Source organism: Thunnus thynnus, chromosome 18 (genome assembly GCF_963924715.1).
Source record: "Thunnus thynnus chromosome 18, fThuThy2.1, whole genome shotgun sequence".
NCBI classification, from domain to species: Eukaryota; Metazoa; Chordata; class Actinopteri; order Scombriformes; family Scombridae; genus Thunnus; species Thunnus thynnus.
This window is the reverse complement of record NC_089534.1, coordinates 30282782-30308210: the sequence shown is the minus strand read 5'-3', so window position 1 is coordinate 30308210 and position 25429 is coordinate 30282782. Positions and strand designations below refer to the sequence as shown.

Sequence of the window (25429 nt, the reverse complement as noted above, 5' to 3'; positions counted from 1 at the left end):
CTGGTCACGTACAGTCTGGGTGTGCTTTGCCTCCCCCTCAAAGTGGGAGGTAAAGCAAAGTATGATTTACAGTGTGAATTAATCATAGAAAAATGTGGTGTTAAGTGTCATTAAGGCTTCCTTGACAGGAACTGGTTTTCACAAGATTCGTCAAAATCACGAGTTTGACTGAGTGAAACAAGAAGCTGTTGAGCAGCAGACCAAACCCACAGGACTCAACAGTATTTAAGTCTTATCCTGGTCAGCGACTCACATCATTCATTGTATTGTGCTCATGGAAAAGAATGTCTAATATCTGAGTCCTGACAGGCAAGTACATTTCATATTTCTGTAACAATGAATTAAAACACCTGCTAATTAACACAGAATTGTGTCACTGGAGGTATTTTAGTGTTTCTTTAAGGCAAATCACTTGCTGTTCCAAGATACCATATCAGCATACTTTAGTTGTTGCATATTTTGAACGTCTTGCTTCCATCATAGACATGAGCTATGTCTGTAAATTATATTGTATTTATAAAGCCATGGCTTTGAGACATCTGGGCCTGTATTTATCAAACTGCTAAAAGTGAAATTTTGGACTTAAAAAACCTTCTCATTGAATATCTTTGGAATTAAATTAAATTTAATGTTACTTTTATATTTAAGGTGAGCACACACCTTGTCAGACATGTTTTGGATTGACTGTATGAGATATCATTCATCGCTCATTATGTACAATATATTATATGAAGCAATATGTATTATTCACAACAGGGTAGCTTTAGTTCACCAGATGCAGCTGCTGTTTTCTTGTTTGTTATCTAAAGATGTTACACCACTTTTTATTCTTGCACTTTTAGATTTGCAAACATCTTTTTTTGTGTGGTGCTAGATTCACCTTGTCACCTGTTTATTCGGATGTCATCTACCAAACTTTCTCTCAATTTTGTGTCATTTCCTATAATTCCTTCTCATGTATATGGTTGGAGGCTACCATATACATGAGCTAGTGCTCTTAGAAGTTTAATAAATATAGCTCCATAAAGGCTAAAGGGCTCATAAGACTCAGTTTTATGAATGTTAGAAATCCTAAGCTTACTTGTTGAATTATTTTCTGGTTTGCCTTTCACAGTGACATAGCTTTTGACAGACTATTGTTGTTTTCATTTTTAATATTTTTTGAAAAATCTAAGTATCTCTGGGTTTTTATCTGTTAGTAACATAAATGCTCTTTGTACTAGTCTCATTTATTTTTCAACCCACAACTGTGTGTGTTTCTCCACTTCAGATATTAGTTTCCAGACATGGGTGACTGGTCTTACCTATCCTCGCTGCTAGACAAGGTTCAGTCTCACTCCACTGTAGTGGGGAAGATCTGGATGAGTGTCCTCTTCTTGTTCAGAATCTTTGTCCTCGGTGCTGCTGCAGACAAAGTCTGGGGAGATGAAGTGTCTGAATTCTACTGTGACTCTCTAGAACCAGGTTGCGAACATGCCTGCTACAACTGGATGTTCCCAATGTCCTACGTTCATTACTGGGTCCTGCAGATCATCTTTGTGTCAACACCCACCCTGGTCTACCTGGGCCATGCTGTTCACATCATTCACAAAGAGAAAAGGATGATAGAGCAGTTGCGGGGCAACACTAATGGAAATATACTGAAGAAGCCCAAATATACAGATGACAGAGGGAAGGTGAAGATAAAAGGCATCCTCTTTTGCACTTACATGACCCAGCTGGTCCTTAAAGTCATTCTAGAGGTGGGATTCAGTGTGGGCCAGTTCTACATCTTTGGACCTGTGTTCATAGTCTCCTACTTCCACTGTACTATCTCTCCACCTTGTGCTCATCTCAGCGGTGCCCAGTGTTACATTTCTCGTCCCACAGAGAAGACAATCTTCATCCTCTTCATGCTTGTAGTTTCTGGCATTTCGGTGCTCCTCAACATCATTGAAATCATCTACCTGCTCTGTAACAAGAGGAGAGACAGCAGGAAACAGATTCTAGCTCAGCAGCATGTGCTCAGTTCACAGAAGTACCCATCCAACCCAGCATGGGAGCCTATGAGCAGCCAGTGTGGAGGCTTCCCACTGCTGCCTCTGCCTGCTCAGGGTGTGTCAGGCTTCTGCAGTGATGAGAAAAACATCGACTGCATAAGTAAAGAGAAGGACACCTGATACATGAATTATACATTATACAATGTTAGATGTTCTTTTGCATACTTCACTCTAAAATGTTAACTGTTTCTTTTATATGGTCAATAGTTGGATCGTGTGAAAGGTTCTTAATGATTAAATTACATGTGCTTTGGGACAATAATGTTAATAGTTTAGAAATGACCTTTGCCGTATTTTTTCCTCAACTGAAGTTCAACTGAATAAATTAATTTACAAAAATAAGTGTTCACCATACTGCACTCTGATTTGTCAATAACACCAGTTCCCCTGTGTCAGAGATGGTGAGTAGAGGCTTTACAGTTATAATAATGGACTGGACCATCTGGAAGAATTTCAGTCATTCTCCATTGAAAGTATTATTATATACATCATAATATGGCATATGTATTGTATTGACAATATGAGTTACATTGTGCTGCAAAAAATGTTCACAATTTACAATAATTATTTATTATAAGTCTGTTGGAATTAATGTTGTAAAGCAGCAGCTTTGATGTGAACCCAGTTGTTGTAAACAGATGACAGTAGCCATTTTAAAATGTAATTACAGAGTCCAGAGCACCTCCTCAGTGCGATGAGACAGTAAATTATTGATTCACAGTAGACTGACAAGTTGTAAGTTTGGTAAATGACAATGATAGTGGGTGATTAAACAAGTTCCATTAGATAAAGTCGTAAGGTGTGGTAATGTAATGCTACAACACAGGGGTGTCACTAGAGATTTATGGTTAGGGGGGCTAAGCCTTTACCGGGGGGGCTGGGGGGAGGATTTTTTTTTTATTGGCCCCAAAATGTTTGTTTGTCATGAATTTTTAGAGTAGCAATAGGTATAAAATCAGCACAATAGATCTGTCTCTTCATAGTATGTATTAGGCACAGATCTAATATGACTTAAATGCTTCCATCCACTTACAGCAGGCACAGATCAAGCTAAAGGTATTGAAGTCAAGGAAAGCTATCTCCTCTCTCTTAGATACGTTGCAGGTCCTAAGTATGTTACTGATACACAGACTGATGTTTGATGTGTGAACCTCTAAAACTAAAAATCATTTAGGCTAGTTTATGCCTAGTATAAGTAATAGGCTTATGTCATAAAATTCAGTATTAATTTTAACTCAAAGCTTAAACAACTCCCACTCGCTTTCTTCTTGATCACTATCCTCCTCCTCTCCCTCTCCTCACCTGTTTTCAGTAACATGTTATTTTATTAAACTCAGATTGACTCAAGGCTTAATGAGTGATCAACCAAATTAAATTTGTATTTGTCTGAACTGGCAAAATCTTCTCATCTGACCGGCCTTCGGCACTGACATTAACTGATTATAAACAACAATCTATGCCTACTGATATGATTGTTTTGAAATACTTAAGGGGTATATAAAAGCATAGTATGTAAAGAGCTGTCAATAACATTATTTCTATCTCTTTGGTCGTTCACACTTTGGCTGGCTGGCTCATCAGTTAGTTAGTACAGTGGAAAATGCTTATAGTGATCACGCCGTCTGGATCAAATTAATCACTATAAGCAGATAATTATTATAACCTTTTTCTTTTTCTTTATTTCTCATGCAGATAACCATATAATTGACATTTGTAAATTTATTACACAAATAAAAAAGTAATGAAATGGCCAGGTTTGCTATTCACTGTAGCTATTTCAAAATACAGTACAGCTGTTTCACTGCTGATGCCTCCTGACTCATTTTAAGATGGAAGCAGTGGTCGAGTGAGCTAGAGAGTGGATGAGGAGAGCGAGCAGTGGTAGCGTGAAAGCCGGTGAATGAAAGGAAGAAAACGTTATTTTCTGATTGTTTCACAGTGGTTACAAATAAACACACCTAAACCCCGCACCTCCATAGCCCTGATAATGGTGCAGCCACTAATTACAATATCATATGTGTATCATGGGAGTAAGGTAAAAAAATAAAAATAAAGTTACTGTAATTTTATTTTCCCCCCATGTTTTCATGTATGAAAAGACCCAAAATGATCACTGTAAGCAGACAATTGATTACTATAAGCAAATTATTTAAACAGCATTTAGGAATGATTCTGTCCTGAGCTTTTTGATCCATATAAGTGGTTTCCACTGTATAATGTTAATGTTATATAGCCTATCCACTTGTCTTTTCCTCACTTAAACCTAAAGTTAGCAAAAGTTAAGCAAGTAACAAATGAGTAACAACTTGATAGCTCGCTACATTGACCATAATTTGCCACAAATTCATATTAGAGCCTTGTATCTTCACTCTGTTACAACTTACTATTTCACTCTGTATATTATGTTTATCTTGGTAAAGTTTTAGCCAACATCTTGTCACAACTACAGTGTTTTCTGACTACCGTTACAGTCTCTACTGTGGGCTCTGAGTGGGCAGCACAGCCAATGGAAACGCTGGATTAGAGCAGCAGCACTAGGACCTCCCCCAGGGCGCTAAAGAAGATTTTAGCAACGCCCCTGCTACAACATGTACACAGTAGTGTGATTGTAATGTTCCCACATACACCTGCATTGCATTATTTCAGTCACTAGGTGGTGCTATGCACTAGTCAAATGCAATATGTGAGACCCAAGTGGTTTAATGGAAAGTTACAAAATACACATGAACAGTTCACTATCAACAGGTTTTAGTTTGATTTTAGGAGTGGTGCTTGCTGAGTGTATTTCAGTTCTTTTCACTTTAATTTGTTTTATTTTATTTATTTATTTTTTTCCATAATAGAAATGATAAGATCTTTTAAGACCTCATAACCACACTAGGATCTTTATCATAAACCAAAGCTAGAGAACACTGGAAGGCATCAGAAGCAAATACTCAAACACATGGCTTTGAGGAGAAAGAGAACATAAAACAGCATACAGCCAAAATAAAAACAATCTAAGAACTAGAAAGCATCATAGGAGCTATAGGGCATCATTGGCATGATATGACAGAATAAAGCATTATAAGAATAACATTTAATAGAGAGATTTTTGGTTAAACTAGGGATTAGGATAGCAATTATTTACACTTGTTCATTATGGTTTTGTGTCAGGATTTATCTTAAAACAATAATGAAAACAGCTGGTCAATGCACTAAAATCAACAGAATTCTTGACATCCATTGAGATGAAATCCATGCCATTAAAGTTGTTTTCAGACTCATTGACTTGTTAAAAGCAATGTAATAATAAATGTCTGCCAATTTATTACAATCACTAGTGGATGAATTAGCCAGATCTTTTACTCAATAATCAATACCACAATGTAAAAATACTCCATTACAAGCAAAAGATCTAGCATTCAAATTTATCATCAGCTAAATGTACTTAAGGAGAGGTACTCATTATGCAGAATGCCCTCTGTCAGAATGTTACATTAGTGTTAGTGTATTTTTATAATTAATAGATTCATGTGAAAGCAGCATTTTAATGTTGTAGGTGGCAGAGGTAGAGCTGTTTTGAACTATTGTTTGGGTATTTTAATCGGAAACAATGTTGTAAAATTTAATCTACACAGAAACCTGTAATTCCAGCTGTGACCTAAATGAAGTGGAGTAGAAGTAAAGCAGCAAAAATGGAAATAATCAAGTAAAGTAAAACTACCTGAAAGTGCACTACTTGTGTACATATATATATTTAGTTGTCCTTCACTAGTCACATTACATTTCCACTGTGCTACTGTGACAATATAACATCAGAGGCCCTGCATCTGTTTTCCATTTTAAGTCAGGACTTTTAAGAAAGGGATAAATTCTCTCTTTTAGTTTTAGTTCGTCATCACAGCTTGTATTTTTTATGGAACAAAACAAAAAACAACAAAACAAACTAACAAACAAAAGACAAAAACAAAAACAAACAAACAAAAAAGAATCCACACCTTGGCTGTCTGAGTCTTTTGTCTTCGTCCTCCCAGCAGACGGGGGCTTCGGTCTTGACGTAGAGATCAGGTGACTGTAAATTCTCTGACGGGACTGTTATAAGGGAGGTTTGACAAGTTGGGCTCAGTTTCCCTCTTGGTCTCAAACTTGGATTTCAACTTCGCTAGGGAGTGATCTCTACAAGTGACGGAGAAAGTCCCTCCGGGCCCTCTTCTTTCTATCTGTAACTTTCCAGGTAAGTTTAAAGCATTATTGTGTTTTTTTAACGTGTCTGAAGAAAGTTTCCTCGTCAGTAACCCTGTTAAAAATAGTCGGAAAAAGCTACGGTGCGCTTCAAACTACATGCAGTGCAACTAAGAAAGTAGGGTAAAAGAATTTTCTTTCCTTTTCCTTCACTTTTAGGAAAACCGCTCCGTTTGCCTACTTCATTAATTATCTTCAACTAAATGTAACGTTCAGGAAAACTACCTTTGGCCCTCATCTACAGAGAGAAAAATGTGAAATACGACAAAGAAAAGGAATCAGAACTTAGTGGAAAAACTATTGATTCATTTATCAAACGAGGTCCGCAGTAACTCTTATAAACGTTTACTATCATTTTTTCCATCCAAAACCTCATTTTGCTGTCGCAGTGTGAGCCACTGATCTGTCCTCTGGACTTTACAACTTAAAGTAAAGTTCTGTTGTATATTTAAAGAGTCACGCCCAGAACCCAGTGACAAATTTACTTTAAAAACACTTGTTCAGTAGCCACCAGGAACCTAGAAACTAGAGAAATGCTAAATAATTTGGACTGTTTTTCATTCATATCTAGTGACTTCTCATGGAAAACCACTTCACAGAGTCGTCAGTGGGATTTCAGAGGTCTGCTAATTGGGCCATTGTGTTGGAGTCTATTGTTCTGCTCTGTCTTCGTCATTTTCCACCAGACAAACTCACTCATGTAGAAAGTGGCGGGATTTTCTCTGTCTAATAACAAAAATAAAATCACTTTACTATTTCCCTCACCTCATTATCTCCCATTTTTTACTCTTCATGTTTGACTCTCCTGAAGATTCACGTGGTGAGGGGAATTTCTACAGAATGACAATGAATTCTGGATATTGGCTATTCTGGATATATTCCAGGTTGCAGGAGACATTGTATGTGCTTTATTATAAGATAAGTGAGAGCACATGCTGTTTGGCACCATGTGGATTAGACTGAAGGTTCCTACTTATCCACATGAACCTCCTTATGAAGGCATGACCCTGTCCCTGCTCTCTTAAGTAAAATGTATTTTTGTATATCTGTTGGAGGTTTTTCCTTGCCACCACACACTGCTCTAAAACTTGTGACAGCCCTTCTCAGTTATATGCAAGGGGCAAAGAGACCCGATTTGGAGTCTACAAACCTCCATCCATACTTTTCATATGGGATGGTTGAACAGTGAAGGTGAGAGTGCAACCTGGATTAAAATTTACAATCTGTCCTTTATCATTTAATTATAGTAAAAATCACATTGCGCTCTGCTAATTTTGCTGAAGACCCCTAAAGAACTCCAAAAATTCCCAAAAGTCTCATAGAACCCCTTAAAGGACTTCTTCTTTGTATATGAACTGAATATTATCAGTGTATTCATTTCTATTGTTCTGGACCTTTGAGACTCTTGCATGGATACTGAGTCTACAGACAGTTATAGTTACTTTTGACCAAGGGTGGCGCTAAGTTTCAGGGGATGAGCCCAAAGGAGCACAGTGCTGCAGAGTTAACTAGTCAGTGTTTTACATCCCCTGACTAAGATTGTACTTTAATGTCAGTGAAATGTTAGTGTAACTTAGTTGGAAAGCCAGTCTATCGAGACTTTGATTGAACTTTGTCACAATGGTCAGACTTTGATTGAACTTGTCACAATGGTCAGGACTACATTTTTAATAGGAACTCAGCTGATCCCAGACCTTTGTAATGGGCTGATTTTCCTTGAGAAAATGTTCTGTGGATCTGCAGGGCTTCTCTGTAATCACTGAGCAAAGAAGCTCACAACAGGCCTAACTGAGTAGACTTAGCTGCAGTGTCTGTTCTGCCACACACACTTATCAGATTGGGTACACATTCATGCAGCATAGTGGCTTTTTTCCAGCAACCTCATTCTCAACAGCTTGGCTAAGACAACAGCATTCAGCAGATTTTCTTCTCTGAAGTTTTTTTGCATTTCTGCCCAGCAGACAAGCTGCGTCTGCTGATGATCAGCTTTGTTTCTTTTATTCCTTGTTTAATCTCTCCTCCTCACTGTATTTCACAGACAAGAAAACCTGTTGAGGAATAGCTGGACTAAGGCTTGCAACAGAGTTTAAAACTTGAAACAGCAACTTTAGTTTCTGCACGAATGGAAGTAGAGGTTTAAAGACTACTGAAAGTTGTAAACATGTATAAACTCTGACATATACATTTTTAAAACAGGTTTAAAGCTGTACAACACAATAGTTAGCAGGTTTTCTTACTTGATATTGTTTGAAGGTCTGAGAAAGAAGTTTAGACGTGCAGCAGAAAAATAATTTAGGTAGAATCCTCTCATGTGACTGAAATATGTTTTTTTTCCATGAGTGCTGACCAGGTTGATAACTGTGCTTGAGACTGAGAGGAGTTGATTACCTTTCTGATGCAAGAAATCTAACAATATTAAACTTTCTGTATAAATCCGATCTAAAGCACTTTTTTTGATGAATACTAAAAGGTTGTTAAAGATTTTTCTCAGTTAATGAATGAGAGATTTAATTTCAGATTTTCACATCCTTGTCTCAATTTAAAGGGCAGTGTTGCATAAACTGACCAAACTGTGTTTTCTGTCTCTGCTCTCAGTAATTGGATTAGCTTGTGTTCTGCGTCATGAAACATCTAGTTTTGTCTCCTCCAATAACAATGCTGTTTAATCACATAACGCTGCCAAAAATACCAAATGTCAAGAACGCTGAGGATGTTAATCTTCCCTAAAAATCAAAAGTTTAATTTAGATATGTTGCACTGTAGCTGTGTAAGCTCAGTACAGCAGCATGTGAGTGGTGAACATTTATGATATGTTTTAATAGTTGATACTGTCTATATATTATTGCCAGTTCAGCATTGCCCTTTTTGTTTCACCAGCTAACGCTCCCTGAGGATGGGTGACTGGAGTGCTCTTGGTCGTCTGCTGGACAAGGTCCAGGCCTACTCTACTGCGGGGGGGAAGGTTTGGCTGTCTGTCCTCTTCATCTTCAGGATCCTTGTCCTGGGTACTGCAGTGGAATCAGCCTGGGGAGACGAGCAGTCTGCCTTCAAATGTAACACCCAGCAGCCTGGTTGTGAGAATGTCTGTTACGACAAATCCTTTCCCATTTCCCACGTTCGCTTCTGGGTTCTCCAGATCATTTTTGTGTCAACGCCCACGCTCCTCTACCTGGCTCATGTCTTCTATCTGAACAGGAAGGAACAGAAATTCAAAAGGAAGGAGGATGAGCTTAAAGCCGTGCAAAATGATGGAGGTGATGTTGACATTCCACTGAAGAAAATTGAGATGAAAAAGCTTAAGTATGGCATTGAGGAGCATGGCAAAGTGAAGATGAAGGGGGCCCTGCTCAGAACCTATATAGTCAGTATTTTCTTCAAGTCTATGTTTGAGGTGGGCTTCCTGGTTATCCAGTGGTACATGTATGGCTTCAGCCTAGCTGCAGTCTACACTTGTGAGAGGGCCCCATGCCCACACAGGGTGGACTGTTTCCTGTCTCGTCCCACAGAGAAGACCGTCTTCATCATCTTCATGCTGGTGGTCTCACTGGTGTCCCTGCTGCTCAACGTCATTGAGCTTTTCTATGTGTTTTTTAAGAGGATCAAAGATCGTGTGAAGGGCAAACAGCAGCCCACGCTCTACCCCAGTGGAGGCACTTTGAGCCATACCCCGAAAGAACTGTCCACCACCAAGTATGCCTACTATAATGGCTGTTCATCCCCAACTGCCCCACTTTCACCCATGTCCCCCCCAGGCTATAAGCTAGCCACAGGGGAGCGAGGAACTGGCTCATGCCGTAATTATAATAAGCAGGCAAATGAGCAGAACTGGGCCAACTATTCCACAGAGCAGAACCGTCTTGGCCAGAATGGTGGAGGAAGCACTATTTCAAACTCCCACGCACAAGCCTTTGACTTCCCCGATGATACCCATGACCATAAGAAACTGTCCTCAACAGCAGGACACGAGCTGCAGCCGCTGGCACTGATGGACGCCAGGCCTTGTAGCCGGGCCAGCAGCCGGATGAGCAGCCGAGCCAGGCCAGACGACCTGGATGTGTAAGCCCTGGTTCCACCTCCTCCCACCTCTGCCTGGCTGACGACATGTGGCAGCAGCCAGAGAATCAGGAAACACTCAATCACATAGGTTCATGCAGGAGGTGGGGCTAACCTCAATCACTGTCTTCAACATAGACTCTTAGTTCATCAGAGAGACATTAAAACTTGTTATATAACACTGTCAAAGGTACAAGTTGCAAATAATTTTGATGACTTTTACCATAACTTTTTAGTGGAGCTAACACAGCTTTAAGAAAATAGAACAGCAGGAATGGCATCTAACAGAGGTATTCCTTAGAAGCAGTTACTCCTCAGTTCAAGAACAGAGGAGCACACTGGTCAAAGTGACTTGTTTGCTTTTAACTTGCCAAGCTTACATTGAAGAAAAATTCTGTTTTTGTAGTTTCTGCTAAGCTTCCTATTGGTGACGGAATTTTACTTAACAATGAAGGTATAGTGACAGCTTTACAACAGGGTGACTTGTTAGCTGTGTCTTTTTAACATTTGACCAGGAACACCAGATACAAATTTGCCTTCTAAGCTAACTGTGGTTCATTTTTTTTATAGAAATAAATAAAAGCAGGGTCCAGTAGCGTAAGAAACAAATCCCCATCACCACATGTCCCACATCCCCAATGTTGCTAAATGATCTAAACCACTTGATTTGGAATTTAGAGAGTGAGGTGAGGGTGAACACATTTAGATTGTCCATTCTGATTGCAGACAATAATTATAACCATTGGCAGTTTGGTACAACAAACTCAAACTGCTCGTACTTGCAATTTTTCAGTTCTGACCCATATGGCACTTACAAAATAAACTCGTATTAGAGTTGTGCGTAAGGTATCTAAAACTGCGTTGTTATGGTTAGTGAAAGATCTTCTTTAGGGTTAAAAAAAAACGACACTGAGTTTTGGTAGGACATAAGATATAAACACTCCTGTGCCAAAGCCACTTGCTTTGTACACCTAACTATTCACCCTCACCTCCTCCCTAAGAGCTATTACTGAAGAATGATGTCACACTACTTCCACCTTTGTTCCTGACAGTCATTTCAAGTACGACTGCAACAGGTCTCTTACCAAGAACGCATAAACATAGATGTTTATGTATTAGATGTTTGCACAAATGACTAATGCTGTTGTTTTTCAGGTGAGGACAGTCCCTCGCATTGATATTCACTTTTATTTTCACAGTCAAATAAGTGGTTTCTGTGATTTATTTACCCATGTGATCACTTGTATGGTGACCCTGTGCACACTGTTATAAAGCTGTGTAGCTCAGCATAAGACACTATAATAACCAACAGGAAGGATGGCCAAAAGTATGAAATAGGAAAATGAAAGACAGGTTTTTCTTCACTGATATACACACAGATACACATACAGAGACACACACATACACGTGCGCACGCACACACACACACACACACACACACACACACACACACACACACAGTGTCTCTACATTCCATTTTTACCGACGCTGCACTGCAGTGCTTTTCAGACATGTCTGAATTGAAAGACAGTTTTATGGATTCAGCCACACATTGAGTTGCTTGCTTAACAAAGTTGGATTTATGTTTGAATCAGCACGATTTATAATTTTTCATTTTTCTTCTGCTTTCACTCATATCATAAATATCTTATCCCAGTTTTCAATTACAATCACATTATAGTCACTCAGAGAGAGAGGCTAAAATGTCCAGTGCCATCGCATAGACAAAGAGCAACTACATGTAAAGTGTTAACCACCTGGCTCATCCTCTGCATGTGGCTTATAGTAAAACATGGTATTGGGGAGAATGCTTAACAGTTGTAGTGAATATTTATTGCTTGGCATCTATAGGACACCTACCACTTAGGGGAAAAATTGACTACTATCCAGTGTCTCTAAATCACAGAAAACATCTTATAGCAACTCCCCACAAACTGTATATTTATTGACAGTTTAAAAAATTTGCTTTTTTTCTTTAGTAACTTTGTCATTCAGTCTGAACTGTTGTTTCCTGATAAACTTTGAATTTATGTGTTGTCAATCTATGTTTTCATTTTGTGGTTTTATTTTTTTTTTTCAGGTGTGTGTGAGAGTAGCAGGGCTGAGGTTTCAGGCTGCTATGACACAGCAAACATAAAGAAAGGCTTTATTACTGTCATCATTTAACAAGTGCATTCTCTTTTTTCATCATTTGTCAGAAGTAGAGAAAGACAGTAGAATGATTATCTGTGTTTTACATATTTGAGTGAATGATTCTTTTGTTTTGTAGGTAATATTTTGTCTTTCAGACTCGATGTACCCATTGCTGCTTGAGAAATAGATATTTAGTACTGTAAATCAAGCTAACTGTGTCACAATAAAAATGTGAGTTTTTAGAAGACTTCTTATAGATCTGGACTAATATTTAGTCAATTATATTAAAATGTATGCCAATGTAGCTCCACAACTACCAAACACTAGGATAAATCTCAATTTGGGCTTTTTTTTTCCTTTTTATCTGAATTTTTAAGTGTGCATCATTCTGTCGGTACTTACATGTGTCATTGACCTTTCAGCTACAATGGTGTTTGCACTGAGATCTTGGTGATAGAGGTGTAATATGATGCACACAGAAAGTGGTAAGAGTTTTCTGATATAGATGTTACTAATTTATTTTATAACACAGAAATCACTACAGTGCATAATATCAGACATCTGATCGCTGGTTTCATTGATGAGTTCTGTGAGAGATGTCTTCTTCCATTGACAGAACAGGAACAATAGTCATTTGTTGCAGTTATTCAGACAACGCTAATCCATGGGGATCCACTGTTGTACAGTGTAAGTGCATGATAGCAAACCAACAACTCATTCATTGTATCTGTGAAAAGCTATTTTAACCAATAAATATTTTTCTTTCTTAATTATTGGTTTTATTGCAGGCTCTTCTCTTTGTCATCACTGTGGTTTGTATGAAACACAGTGTTTATTTTGGAATCTCATTATAATTTAGGTTTAGTCTATTGACAAAAATGTATATTTGTTTCAGGAACACTTTGGTCTTTCCTCATTGTCTCATTTATTCAGGTCACAGCTGTCACCAACTTTTTTTCTAAGAAAATTTTATATATCAATATCTGACCAGGCATTTCTGATCAGGAAAGATACAGTACAGCAGCTTGTTGACTCAGTATCACAGGTGAGATCAGAGGGGAGAAAAGCCTTTGTCAATGTGTATGCCGAAATGTTTAATGTATAGTCTGAGTCAGGTCACATGCTCAGTTCAGCAGTGCATTAGAATACTTCTGGTGGGACACATAAGTAGCTGACAGCCAGGTGATCTAAACAATCTCCAGTCATATTTGATGTCTCCTCCTCCTTCAGCATTTAGGCTGTGAGGACCACATTCTTGGCTAGCCAGCTGCCAAATGCCACTGCTGACTTTGTGCTGGTTACCTCCATGTATTAAATGTCTCAACATAAGATTTAGATGCCTCTCAGAGGGTTGGAAAAACAACTTCTAATAAAACCATTGTAAGACCTGCTGGTGTGTGTCAGTAATGCATTTTCATCAAACTTAAAACAAGTCTAAAGTTGGACATAGGACATCAGTCTTCACATTGCTTACTCTAATTGCCACACGTTGCTGTGTCAAACTGTGCTGGCCTGTCTCCATCATGCCAGCCTTGCTCCTCTTATTATAATAAATCAGATTTACAACAGCTGTTCTTGCCCAGTCCAACTGTGTTTTTCCCATTCAAATATGGAAAATATGTCATTCATACATAATCCTTTCAATTTATGATGAGAGTTTTTCTGACTTAACAATTGTAACATTCATGGAGGATTGCGACTTGTGCTTAAAACAGAGGAAAACTCTGTCCAACTAAAACTGGCAAGGCCCTCTGAACACCACATATACCAAGTCATAATCCAGATAAAGGAGAGTAATAGAACTCTAGGTTTTCAGTCCTAAGGTGTGCTGTAGCTTTGATAAAGGCTTCCAAGAGACGCAGTTAAATTTCATAATATGAAAGGACATGGCTCTTTTTCACTTCTCCAAGTTTCCTATTTAATCTTTCCACAGTGCTAAATCAAACCACATGTGTGCAGAGAGCCAAGCTACAGTCTGAAGACCACATGTGGCTCAGAGACAGAGAGGGGAGGAGTGAGCGGGTACATTTAACTTTTATTAATTATTTATTCATTAAGCAGTTCTAACAGTAAGCTGAAGGTGTGAAGACCAGCGCAATAGATGTCAAATAATTCCTTTATTTCTTGTGGAACAAAAAGCTCCCTTTAATTCCATTGTTATATGGAAAGTACATACTGGGAAGAGCAGTGGATGCTTTTATTTTAGTCAGGTTTATTGAAAACATTCAGATATATTTATTTAAAAAAAAAAACAGTACAGACTTTGTCAGGAATAGAACAATAAAGTCCTGGACTTACTTTCATCATTGTCCCTAATGTTCTCATAGACCACAAGTCTCAATTAGACAATCAATGTTTTTTTAATAAGCAGATAAGGTAGAAGGTGTCCTAGATAACCAATTAATCATGTAACGAAAGACAAGCATTACATGACATTATTTGAAGTACAGTCTCACAATCAGTGAGATAAAAATAATGCATTAAGATAGCCACATTCTGTTTACTAATGTAATGTTGTTTGTCATCACTGACTTTGCCAGGCAACCAGGGGAGACTCTGGTAAGTCACTGCACCAGACAAGAAATAGGTTGTGTTCGGAATAGGGGTGTGCCCGAATACAAATACGTTATTCAGCAAAGCACAAATAGTGCTGTTCGTACAAATATTTTAAAAATTATTTGTTATTGGGAAGAAAAAAAGAAACATGTCAAATACCAGTGCGCAGGTTAGTTACATTGCTATCTCGGTCTCTACTGACACAAGTGAAGTACTTACAAGGGACTCTCCATAACCTGTTTTTCCCCTTCTCCTTTCCACAAAGTTTGGTTGTAAAAAATAGGCAATAAATAAAAAGTGCAAAGCAAGAATCGCCTTTGAAGTTCTTCTCTACACGTTACATGCTGAACTGTCTCTGTGTTATGGGTGTATAAATAAGTAGGGGTCTGTCTGCATGTTGGTGATGCACTTGGTTTAGCTCAGTAGTCAGCGCAGTCATTTATGATCTAGGAGACTAGAGTTCAACACCTGGTGTGGGGACCTCCTTTGTAAGATAGTTTATTCATAAGCACTTATTTGAACACTTTAATATCCTAAATTAAAAGCATAATAAAAACAAAAACTGGATTTTTAAGCCTATTTCCACTTTTATTCGAATACAAATACAAATATAAATAATTTTGCTGCCTCAACAAATATACATACAAATATAAATACCGGGCTTGTGTAGGTGAGAAATGCCCAGATGTATATTAGATTAGCAATAATTTCTGAGTATGTGGCATGAGCTTACTGGACAAACTCAACTGTCCCAAAATGCATCGTGTCTCTTCAGACTGTGCAATGGAGCAGATGAGCCAGGCTAAATGCTGTTGCAATTTTTGCTATAAGACTGTTAATATGTCACTTTATTAAGTTTTAATATTTTTTCAGACGAGAAAGTAACTGTGTAGCTTCTGAATATGTGGTCAGTTTATTTGTAAATCTGCTCCGACGTTTTCGAACACGTGAGGAGCAAGTTGCCGGGTGAGACCAGCCAGGTCATCTCAGCTGCTGGCAGCCTGACTTATCTGGGGAAAACATGATCCGATGAACTGATTGATGAATTGTGCAGCTCTTTGGTGATTTATCACTGGCTGTATTTTCCCCATAGCATTTTGATAAATGATATAATTCCTTTTTGAAGATAAATGTTGGTCTCACAGAATTGTAGCTGCCACATTAGTTTGTCTGAATGTAAAGTGAAGCTTCATGTTTTTACTGGACAGAACAACAGTGCTGCCTCTGGGGCTCTATTTGTACAGATATTACCACATTTACATAATATAAATGTATGAAAATGAACAGATAAGTCTATTTTGAATTTCATTTTATCTTACTAAGCATCCTCCTCTCGTCCTCGGAAGTTTGTTCTCCTGAGTTGAACTTGCCAAGTTCAACACACCTACCTGACTGTACTATGACAAAATAATCTCAACTCAAAGCTCTGAAATGTGGCTATAATAAAAATCCAAACTGTTCTGTGGCTTAATAACATACAAAACACATAAAAAACATATATAATAAAATAAAGTATATAATAAAAGCCATCTTTAAGTTTTTATTAAAGTACAGTGTCTTTCAATGATTGTAATTTCTGCTATGAAGACATAGTTTATATTATTACAACTGTTTTACTATATTGTCATTAATGATCTGTTTATACAGCAGCCTCCACAGGAAGAGTTATAGGTGTTGACAAATACATTAATACTCATATCTGCTAACAACATTATAGTTATTAACTGTTTATATACTGCTGATGAATGCTAAGTAGGAGAACTTAAAGTAAAGTGTTACCAGATTACTTTGTTTTACTACTATTTCTAAGGCAAAGGATGAACCTTTATTCTCAGAACCTAACTGTATAGTACACTCAAAGCCCAAAGCCCAAGGACAATGTTATTTTAAAAGGGCTAGACACTGTGCATGCGTGTTATGGTTGCTGGCTTATTTTTAGTGTGTAAATGAACATTGAGGGTGGCAGCTGTTGGACATCAGTGACTAACTTATAACCAAACACCTCAGAGCCGGGGAGGAACTATGGCTTACTTGACAAAATGTGTAGGTTGTGTGTGTTTGGGAGTGTGCTCTCTAAAAATGGTCTTTAAACCAGCTGTAAGGACCATTTCTAGAGAGCAGACTCTCCAAAAAAGGTCCTTAAATTGTGACGTCATGTTCAAACCAGAACCAGCCGGCAGCAAGGAAAGGCCACAGGCCTTTGATGTCACACATTAAACTGAGCAAAGGCAGTATCAATCTGATAGATTTTACATGGATTGTTCCTATGAAGAAAAAAACATGCTTTACCACGCAAGTGAAAAGTAAGTATATTTTTCTATACTTAAATTATACTTTTAGCATAAAAAGTGTGTTAAAAGTTTAAACAAGTACATTTCTACTTATGCTGTAACAGTGCATTTTTTGGTATATCCCCAAAGTATGTAATTAATAAAAGAGCTACAAATACAATTAAAGTGTATTGAACGTAAATTGTTGTAAAGCATATTGATAAGATACCATAACTTAATTTCCAATTTAGTACATTTGTTAAAAGTGCACTATATCTAAAATAAATGTTTAATAATATGAATATATACTTTTCAAAAATGTATTAATGTCATGTTTTTTAAAGTTTAACTGAAGTTTTAAAATCTATTTTTTATTATTGTATTTAATGTGCTTTAACAGTATATTTATAGCAAGTTCACTCCAACATGCACTTAATTTAAGATACACTTTACTTTACTTCTTAAAAGTATACATTTCAAAATTATTATTTGAAATGTGTTCAAGTATATTTTTAATAAGTATGTTAATGCCTGTATTGCATTTAAGTTGTACGACATCATAAAAGTAAATTTCTTGTTAGTGTATGTTTGTGCTTTTATAGTACAAGTCTGAAAAAGTTTACTGAAACTGTCATTTAACTTAAACTATGCTTTAGTATACTTATTTAAAGTGCACTATTTATGAATGTGATTCTGGATGTGATTAAATATATTCTTTTCAAAGTGTATTAATGTCTGTATTAATACAAAGTTTCACTTAAGAAATACTCTTCAATAGTACATTTTTATTCAGTATATTTTCAATCAATCAATCAATCAATCAATCAATCTTTATTTATATAGCGCCATATCACAACAGAAGTCATCTCAAGGCACTTTTCACATAGAGCAGGTCAAGACCGTACTCTTTAATTTACAGAGACCCAACAGTTCCCCCATGAGCAAGCACTTGGCGACAGCGGTAAGGAAAAACTCCCCTTTAACGGGTAGAAACCTCAAGCAGACCCCGGCTCTTGGTGGGCGGCCATCTGCTTTGACCGGTTGGGTTGAGAGAGAGAAAGAGAGAGGGAAAGGGGGAGGGGGGACAGAAGAAAAACAATGACAACAACAAACAACAACAAGCACAAGCAGCAACAGCCAGGGAAGGATGCCATCAGGACTGTGAAGGACCGCGAAGGTTCGGCCCGGGAGTCAGGTTTTTCTGTGAGATGAGAAAGCACAAAAAACTCTGGGGAAGAAGCAAAGTTAGTGACATGCATTGATGTTACATGAATGCATACAGATGGAGAGGAGGAGGAGGAGAGAGGAGCTCAGTGCATCATGGGAAGTCCCCCAGTACTCTAGGCCTATAGCAGCATAACTAAGGGCTGATCCAAGGCGAGCCTGGTCGGCCCTAACTATAAGCTTTATCAAAAAGGAAAGTTTTAAGCCTACTCTTAAACATAGAGAGGGTGTCTGCACCCCGGACTGAATCCGGTAGATGGTTCCATAGAAGAGGAGCCTGATAGCTGAAGGCTCTGCCTCCCATTCTACTTTTAAAGACTGTAGGGACCACCAGTAAGCCTGCATACTGGGAGCGCAGTGTTCTAGTGGGATAATACGGTATTATGAGCTCTTCAAGATATGATGGTGCCTGACCATTAAGGGCTTTGTAAGTTAGGAGAAGGATTTTAAATTCTATTCTAGATTTTACAGGAAGCCAATGTAGTGAAGCTAAAATGGGAGAAATGTGGTCTCTTTTTCTAGTTTTAGTCAATACACGTGCAGCTGCGTTCTGGACCAGCTGGAGAGTCTTTAGAGACTTGTTAGGGCAGCCTGATAATAAGGAATTGCAATAATCCAGCCTAGAAGTAACAAATGCGTGAACTAGTTTTTCTGCATCTTTTAGGGACAGGATGTGCCTGATTTTTGTGATATTACGTAAGTGAAAAAAGGCAGTCCTTGAAATTTGATTTATGTGGGAGTTAAAGGACATATCCTGATCAAAGATAACTCCCAGATTCCTTACGGTGGTGCTGGAGGCCAGGGTAATGCCATCCAGAGCAGCTTTATCATTAGATAATTTGTTTCTAAGGTGTTTAGGGCCAAGCCATTTTATATGCTTTTTATACTATATATATGAAACGTATGCTGAAATTTGAACTTCACTTATATACATTGGAAATCGCTTATAGTGATCACGGTTACAGTGATCAACCGCTTATATGGATCAAAAAGCGTTGGGACAGAATCATTCCTATACAAACACTATTTAAATAATTTGCTTATAGTAATCAAGTAGTCCACTTACAGTGTTCAATTTGGGTCTTTTCATACACGAAAACATGTGGAAAAAAACATTTTACAGTAATTCTATTTTCTTTTTACCTTACTCCGGTTGTAGACCTATGGTGTGCGCGGCTGCGGCACCATTATCAAGTGTTGTGGTGCACCTCCACAGGGTTGTGTGGAGATGTGGTTGTGGACATGTTTATTTTTAACCGCCATGAAACATTCAGAAAATAATGTTTTCTTCCTCTCATTCACCGGCTTTCTTGCTATCACTGCTCACTCTCCTCATCCACTCTCTAGCTCACTTGATCACTGCTTCTCTCTCTCTCTCTTTCTCTCGTCTTTTTTAAAATGAGCAGCAAAGCCTAACTTTACTTAACGTTATGAAACAAAGTTTTTGTCTTTGTCTTCCCTCATGGCAGGGTTGTACAGTGTTATAGATTGCATTTCTCCAAAAGTTGATTCTGGTTCAACTTTCTTGCTTCGGTGCCCCTGCGGGCCCCCCCGCAGCCTAAACACACAACCATCTGCTCCCAGCTGGTGACCTGAGGCTGGTGAGGCGTGCACGTTGAAATCATGATGGAAAAAGGAAAGGAAAAAGTCATGTTCTCTCAATTAAAAATGTAGTCTCCTTGAAGCTTAAGAAAAACTGTCAAAAACGAGCCAACGAGATGCAGCACCGAAACAACAAGACGAGGCCTCCTTTATTTTTTGGGTAAGCTAACAATTTCAATTTAATTCTATGTTTCCTTTTCTGCCATATAAATGTGGAAATCAATCTGTCCAGCAATTTAAAGACCAATGCTAGTATCCAAATAGGTAATGACTGAAAAAGGTATAACAGCCCAATTCTACCAAATAATGAGAGTGGGGGAATCTCCCATTGTGCCAAATCTGATTTTATTTGAGTACTTAATCTACCATAATTAGCTTTGTACAACTGTGATGTTTCTGGGGTGATCATGATGCCTAGATACCTAAATCCCTGTGCTGACCAGTTAAATGAAACCTCCTTATCCAATTGAGATGGCCATTTACCTATCAACATCATAGCCTCCGATTTGGATTCATTGACTTTATAACCAGACACTATCCCAAACTATTCTATCAATGACGTTATCTGCATATAGCGAAATTTTCTGTGGTCCTCTTCCATCTGATATCCTGTGTATTCCAGGATCCTCCCTTATCATTTCTGTTAGTGGCTCTATACTAATTGCAAACAATAATGGAGATAAGGGAAACCCTTGTCTGGTCCCCCTTTTCAATTTAAATTGTTCAGACATATACCCATTGACTCTAAATCTTGACAGTGGTCTGGAATACAATACTTTAACCCAATTAATAAAATCTGAATGGAATCCCATTTTCTTAAGTATATGTTTCAAATATAGCCAATCTATTCTATCACATGCTTTCTCAGCATCTAGGCTGAGAAGCATTGATGTTTGTTTAATTTCACGTGCCACTCAGGTTTTATTTAGGGTCCGTCTGATATTATTCATTCCTTGTCTTCCCGGTATGAAACCGGTCTGATCTGATTTGATTATTTTCTTGATACACGTGAGCATTCTTTTAGTCCTTATTGTACTTAGTATCTTTACGTCACTGCAGAGCAAGCTTATGGGTCTGTATGATGCACAATTCGTACGGTCATTCCCTTCTTTGGGAATCACGGAAATTATTGCTTCAAACCATGTTTGAGGTGGGTCTCTCTCATTGAGAGAATAATTGAATACTCTTTGCAGAAGGGGTGTGACCTCCTTCCTAAAATATTTGTAGAACTCCCCATGTCTATTCCCGGTAACTTGTTATTTTTCAAAACTTCAATTTCCTCTTTTGTGAATGGTTCTGTCATTGCTTTTGCCTCATTTTCGTTTAATTTAGATAGATTAATTCTTCCAAATAGAATAGAATAAATCTACTCTATCCTCTACTACTGGTGGGTCATAGAGTGCCTTATAGTAAACAGAGAAGGCTTCTGCTATATCTTTAGGGTGAGACACTGTTTTTTTGGAGGAACTACTCAACTTGCTTGTGCTTTTCGCAATTGAAATGCCAATAGCCAGCTGGCTCTGTTTCCTGATTTATAATATGTCTGATTAGCAAATCTAAGTGCACCTTTGGCTTTGTATGTCAGTAGGTTGTTTAATTTCCATCTGTATTGGTCAGGGGTTTTCAGAGTGTTTTCATTGTTCATTCTTTTGTGTTCCTGTTCCAATTTCTGTATGCAGTTTTATAAGTCTATTTGGTTCTTCTCACGTTGTTTTCTCGATCTAGAGGAGAGTGCAATTATTTTCCCCCTAAGTACTACTTTTGCTGCTTCCCATAAAGTAGATAATGAAACCTCTCCATTATCATTCTGTTCCAAATAATTATTTAATTCCTCTCTTATGTTTTGTACTACATCGGGATCATTTAATAGAGAAACATTCAACCTCCAGTATTTAAAATGTTTCTGTTTCCAAATTCATTGACATTACCACTGGTCCATGATCTCAAATAGTTATGGGCTCAATGTGACAATCCGTGGGCATTGTGTTTTGAAACACAGAAAAATTCAATTCGGGAGTAGCTAGTATGTACTTTTGAAAAAAAGTGAAATCCCTGCCTCTAGGATGTTTTAAGCACCATATGTCTGCTAGCCCAAGCTCCTCTATCATACTGTGTAGTGCTTCAACTTTTTGTGTTTGAGGTTCTTGTTCAAATGGGCGTTTATCTATTTTTTGATTTTTAACACAATTGAAATCCCCTCCCAGTATAATTGCTCCCTTTGCGTTTTCCGCTAGTAGTGCTGCAATTTCTTAAAAGAAGCCTGAATCTTCTTCATTTGGCGCATACAAATTTAAAATAGTTATATATATGTTCCCAGCTGTACCTACAACCATTATATAGCATCCCTTTTTTATCCTCAAACACTTTTTCTGGAACAAGACATAATGATCTATGACACAAAGTTGCTACTCCTCTTTTCTTTCCATTATCACATGATGCACTAAAAACCTGCCCCACCCATCCCCTTCTCAACTTCTTGTGTTCCTTGTCATTCAAATGGGTCTCTTGCAGTAATGCTACTGAACAGTTATGTCTTCTCAACTGCTTAATAGTTTTTTTCCTCTTCATGGGATGATTGATTCCATTTATATTATAACTAATAAAATTCAACATATTAATACAAATATTAATATACTAAACTGCAGTACTTTCTATATTTTGGTTTGTACTTTGCCTTACAGTTTTGCCATGTATAGATCAAAATCCAAATGTTTTTCCTCTGTGTAAACATGTTTGCTGAGAAACACTGAACCTTAAGAACAAATAATCAATCAATCAATCAATCAATCTTTATTTATATAGCGCCATATCACAACAGAAGTCATCTCAAGGCACTTTTCACATAGAGCAGGTCAGACCATACTCTTTAATTTACAGAGACCCAACAGTTCCCCCATGAGCAAGCACTTGGCGACAGCGGTAAGGAAAAACTCCCCTTTAACGGGTAGAAACCTCAAGCAGACCCCGGCTCTTGGTGGGCGGCCATCTGCTTTGACCGGTTGGGTTGAGAGAGAGAAAGAGAGAGGGAAAGGGGGAGGGGGGACAGAAGAAAAACAATGACAACAACAAACAACAACAAGCACAAGCAGCAACAGCCAGGGAAGGATGCCATCAGGACTGTGAAGGACCGCGAAGGTTCGGCCCGGGAGTCAGGTTTTTCTGTGAGATGAGAAAGCACAAAAAACTCCGGGGAAGAAGCAAAGTTAGTGACATGCATTGATGTTACATGAATGCATACAGATGGAGAGGAGGAGGAGGAGAGAGGAGCTCAGTGCATCATGGGAAGTCCCCCAGTAGTCTAGGCCTATAGCAGCATAACTAAGGGCTGATCCAAGGCGAGCCTGGTCGGCCCTAACTATAAGCTTTATCAAAAAGGAAAGTTTTAAGCCTACTCTTAAACATAGAGAGGGTGTCTGCACCCCGGACTGAATCCGGTAGATGGTTCCATAGAAGAGGAGCCTGATAGCTGCAGGCTCTGCCTCCCATTCTACTTTTAAAGACTGTAGGGACCACCAGTAAGCCTGCATACTGGGAGCGCAGTGTTCTAGTGGGATAATACGGTATTATGAGCTCTTCAAGATATGATGGTGCCTGACCATTAAGGGCTTTGTAAGTTAGGAGAAGGATTTTAAATTCTATTCTAGATTTTACAGGAAGCCAATGTAGTGAAGCTAAAATGGGAGAAATGTGGTCTCTTTTTCTAGTTTTAGTCAATACACGTGCAGCTGCATTCTGGACCAGCTGGAGAGTCTTTAGAGACTTGTTAGGGCAGCCTGATAATAAGGAATTGCAATAATCCAGCCTAGAAGTAACAAATGCGTGATAGATAACTCCCAGATTCCTTACGGTGGTGCTGGAGGCCAGGGTAATGCCATCCAGAGCAGCTTTATCATTAGATAATGTGTTTCTAAGGTGTTTAGGGCCAAGCACAATAACTTCAGTTTTATCTGAATTTAGTAGTAGAAAATTGCAGGTCATCCAGGTCTTTATGTCGTTAAGGCATGTTTGGAGTTTGTTTAACTGATTGGGTTCATCTGGCTTCATTGATAAATATAGTTGGGTATCGTCTGCGTAACAATGAAAATTTATGGAGTGTTTCCTAATAATATTACCTAAAGGAAGCATATATAAGGTGAATAGAATTGGTCCAAGTACAGAACCTTGTGGAACTCCGTGTCTAACCCTTGCCTGCACGGAGGATTCATCATTCACATGTACAAACTGAAATCGGTCTGATAAATAGGACTTAAACCAGGTTAATGCAGTTCCTTTAATGCCAATTAAATGTTCCAGTCTCTGCAAAAGGATTTGATGGTCAATTGTGTCAAATGCAGCACTAAGATCTAACAGGACAAGTATAGAGACAAATCCTTTGTCTGATGCAGTTAGGAGGTCATTTGTGACTTTCACCAGTGCTGTTTCTGTGCTATGATGTGCTCTAAATCCTGACTGAAAATCCTCAAATAAACTATTGTTATGTAGAAAGTCACATAACTGATTAGAGACTGCTTTCTCAAGGATCTTGGATAGAAATGGAAGGTTAGATATAGGTCTATAATTGGCTAAAACACCTGAATCAAGAGTAGGCTTTTTAAGAAGAGGTTTAATTACAGCTACTTTAAAGGACTGTGGTACATAGCCTGTTACTAAAGACAGATTGATCATATCTAGTAAAGAAGTGCTCACTAAGGGTAAGGCTTCCTTAAGCAGCCTAGTTGGGATGGGATCTAAGAGACAGGTTGATGGTTTAGCTGAACAAATCATTGAAGTTAGTTCAGACAAGTCTACTGGAGAAAAACAGTCCAAATATATGTCAGGATTTACTGCCGTTACCAAGGTTCCTGTGTTTGGGGAGAGAACGGTGCCTGTTGAGGGCAGGAGATGGTTAATTTTGTGTCTAATAGTTAGAATTTTATCATTGAAGAAGCTCATAAAGTCGTTACTACTGAGAGCTATAGGAATACATGGATCAGTAGAGTTATGACTCTTTGTCAGCCTGGCCAAAGTGCTGAAAAGGAACCTAGGGCAGTTTTTATTCTCTTCTATTAATGCTGAGTAATAGGCGGCTCTGGCATTACAGAGGGCCTTCCTATATGTTTTAAGACTATCTTGCCAGACTAAGCGAGAATCTTCTACTTTGGTGGAACGCCAAATCCTTTCCAATTTTCGCGATGTTTGCTTTAATTTGCGGGTTTGGGAGTTATACCATGGAGCTAACCTCTTACGTTTTATTATCTTCTTTTTTAAGGGGGCGATGGAGTCGAGTGTTTGTCTTAGTGAGCCTGCAGCACTATCAATAAGATTATCAATTTGGGAGGGACTAAAGTT

General features: G+C 38.2%; 2 protein-coding genes across 2 annotated transcripts; both read left to right on the top strand.

Moving 5' to 3' along the window:
• The first annotated feature begins 190 nt into the window (after positions 1-190).
• LOC137169588 (gap junction Cx32.2 protein-like) lies at positions 191-2879 on the top strand. The gene is made up of 2 exons (XM_067572857.1): positions 191-309; positions 1271-2879. Exon 2 carries the CDS (start codon positions 1287-1289, stop codon positions 2157-2159), a length of 873 nt encoding a protein of 290 aa, XP_067428958.1. The 5' UTR covers positions 191-309; positions 1271-1286; the 3' UTR covers positions 2160-2879.
• A 3229-nt stretch (positions 2880-6108) lies between these two features.
• Positions 6109-13219, top strand: gja1b (gap junction protein alpha 1b). Its single transcript, XM_067572210.1, has 2 exons — positions 6109-6255; positions 9141-13219. Exon 2 carries the CDS (start codon positions 9157-9159, stop codon positions 10321-10323), a length of 1167 nt encoding a protein of 388 aa, XP_067428311.1. The 5' UTR covers positions 6109-6255; positions 9141-9156; the 3' UTR covers positions 10324-13219.
• The last annotated feature ends 12210 nt before the right edge of the window (positions 13220-25429 follow it).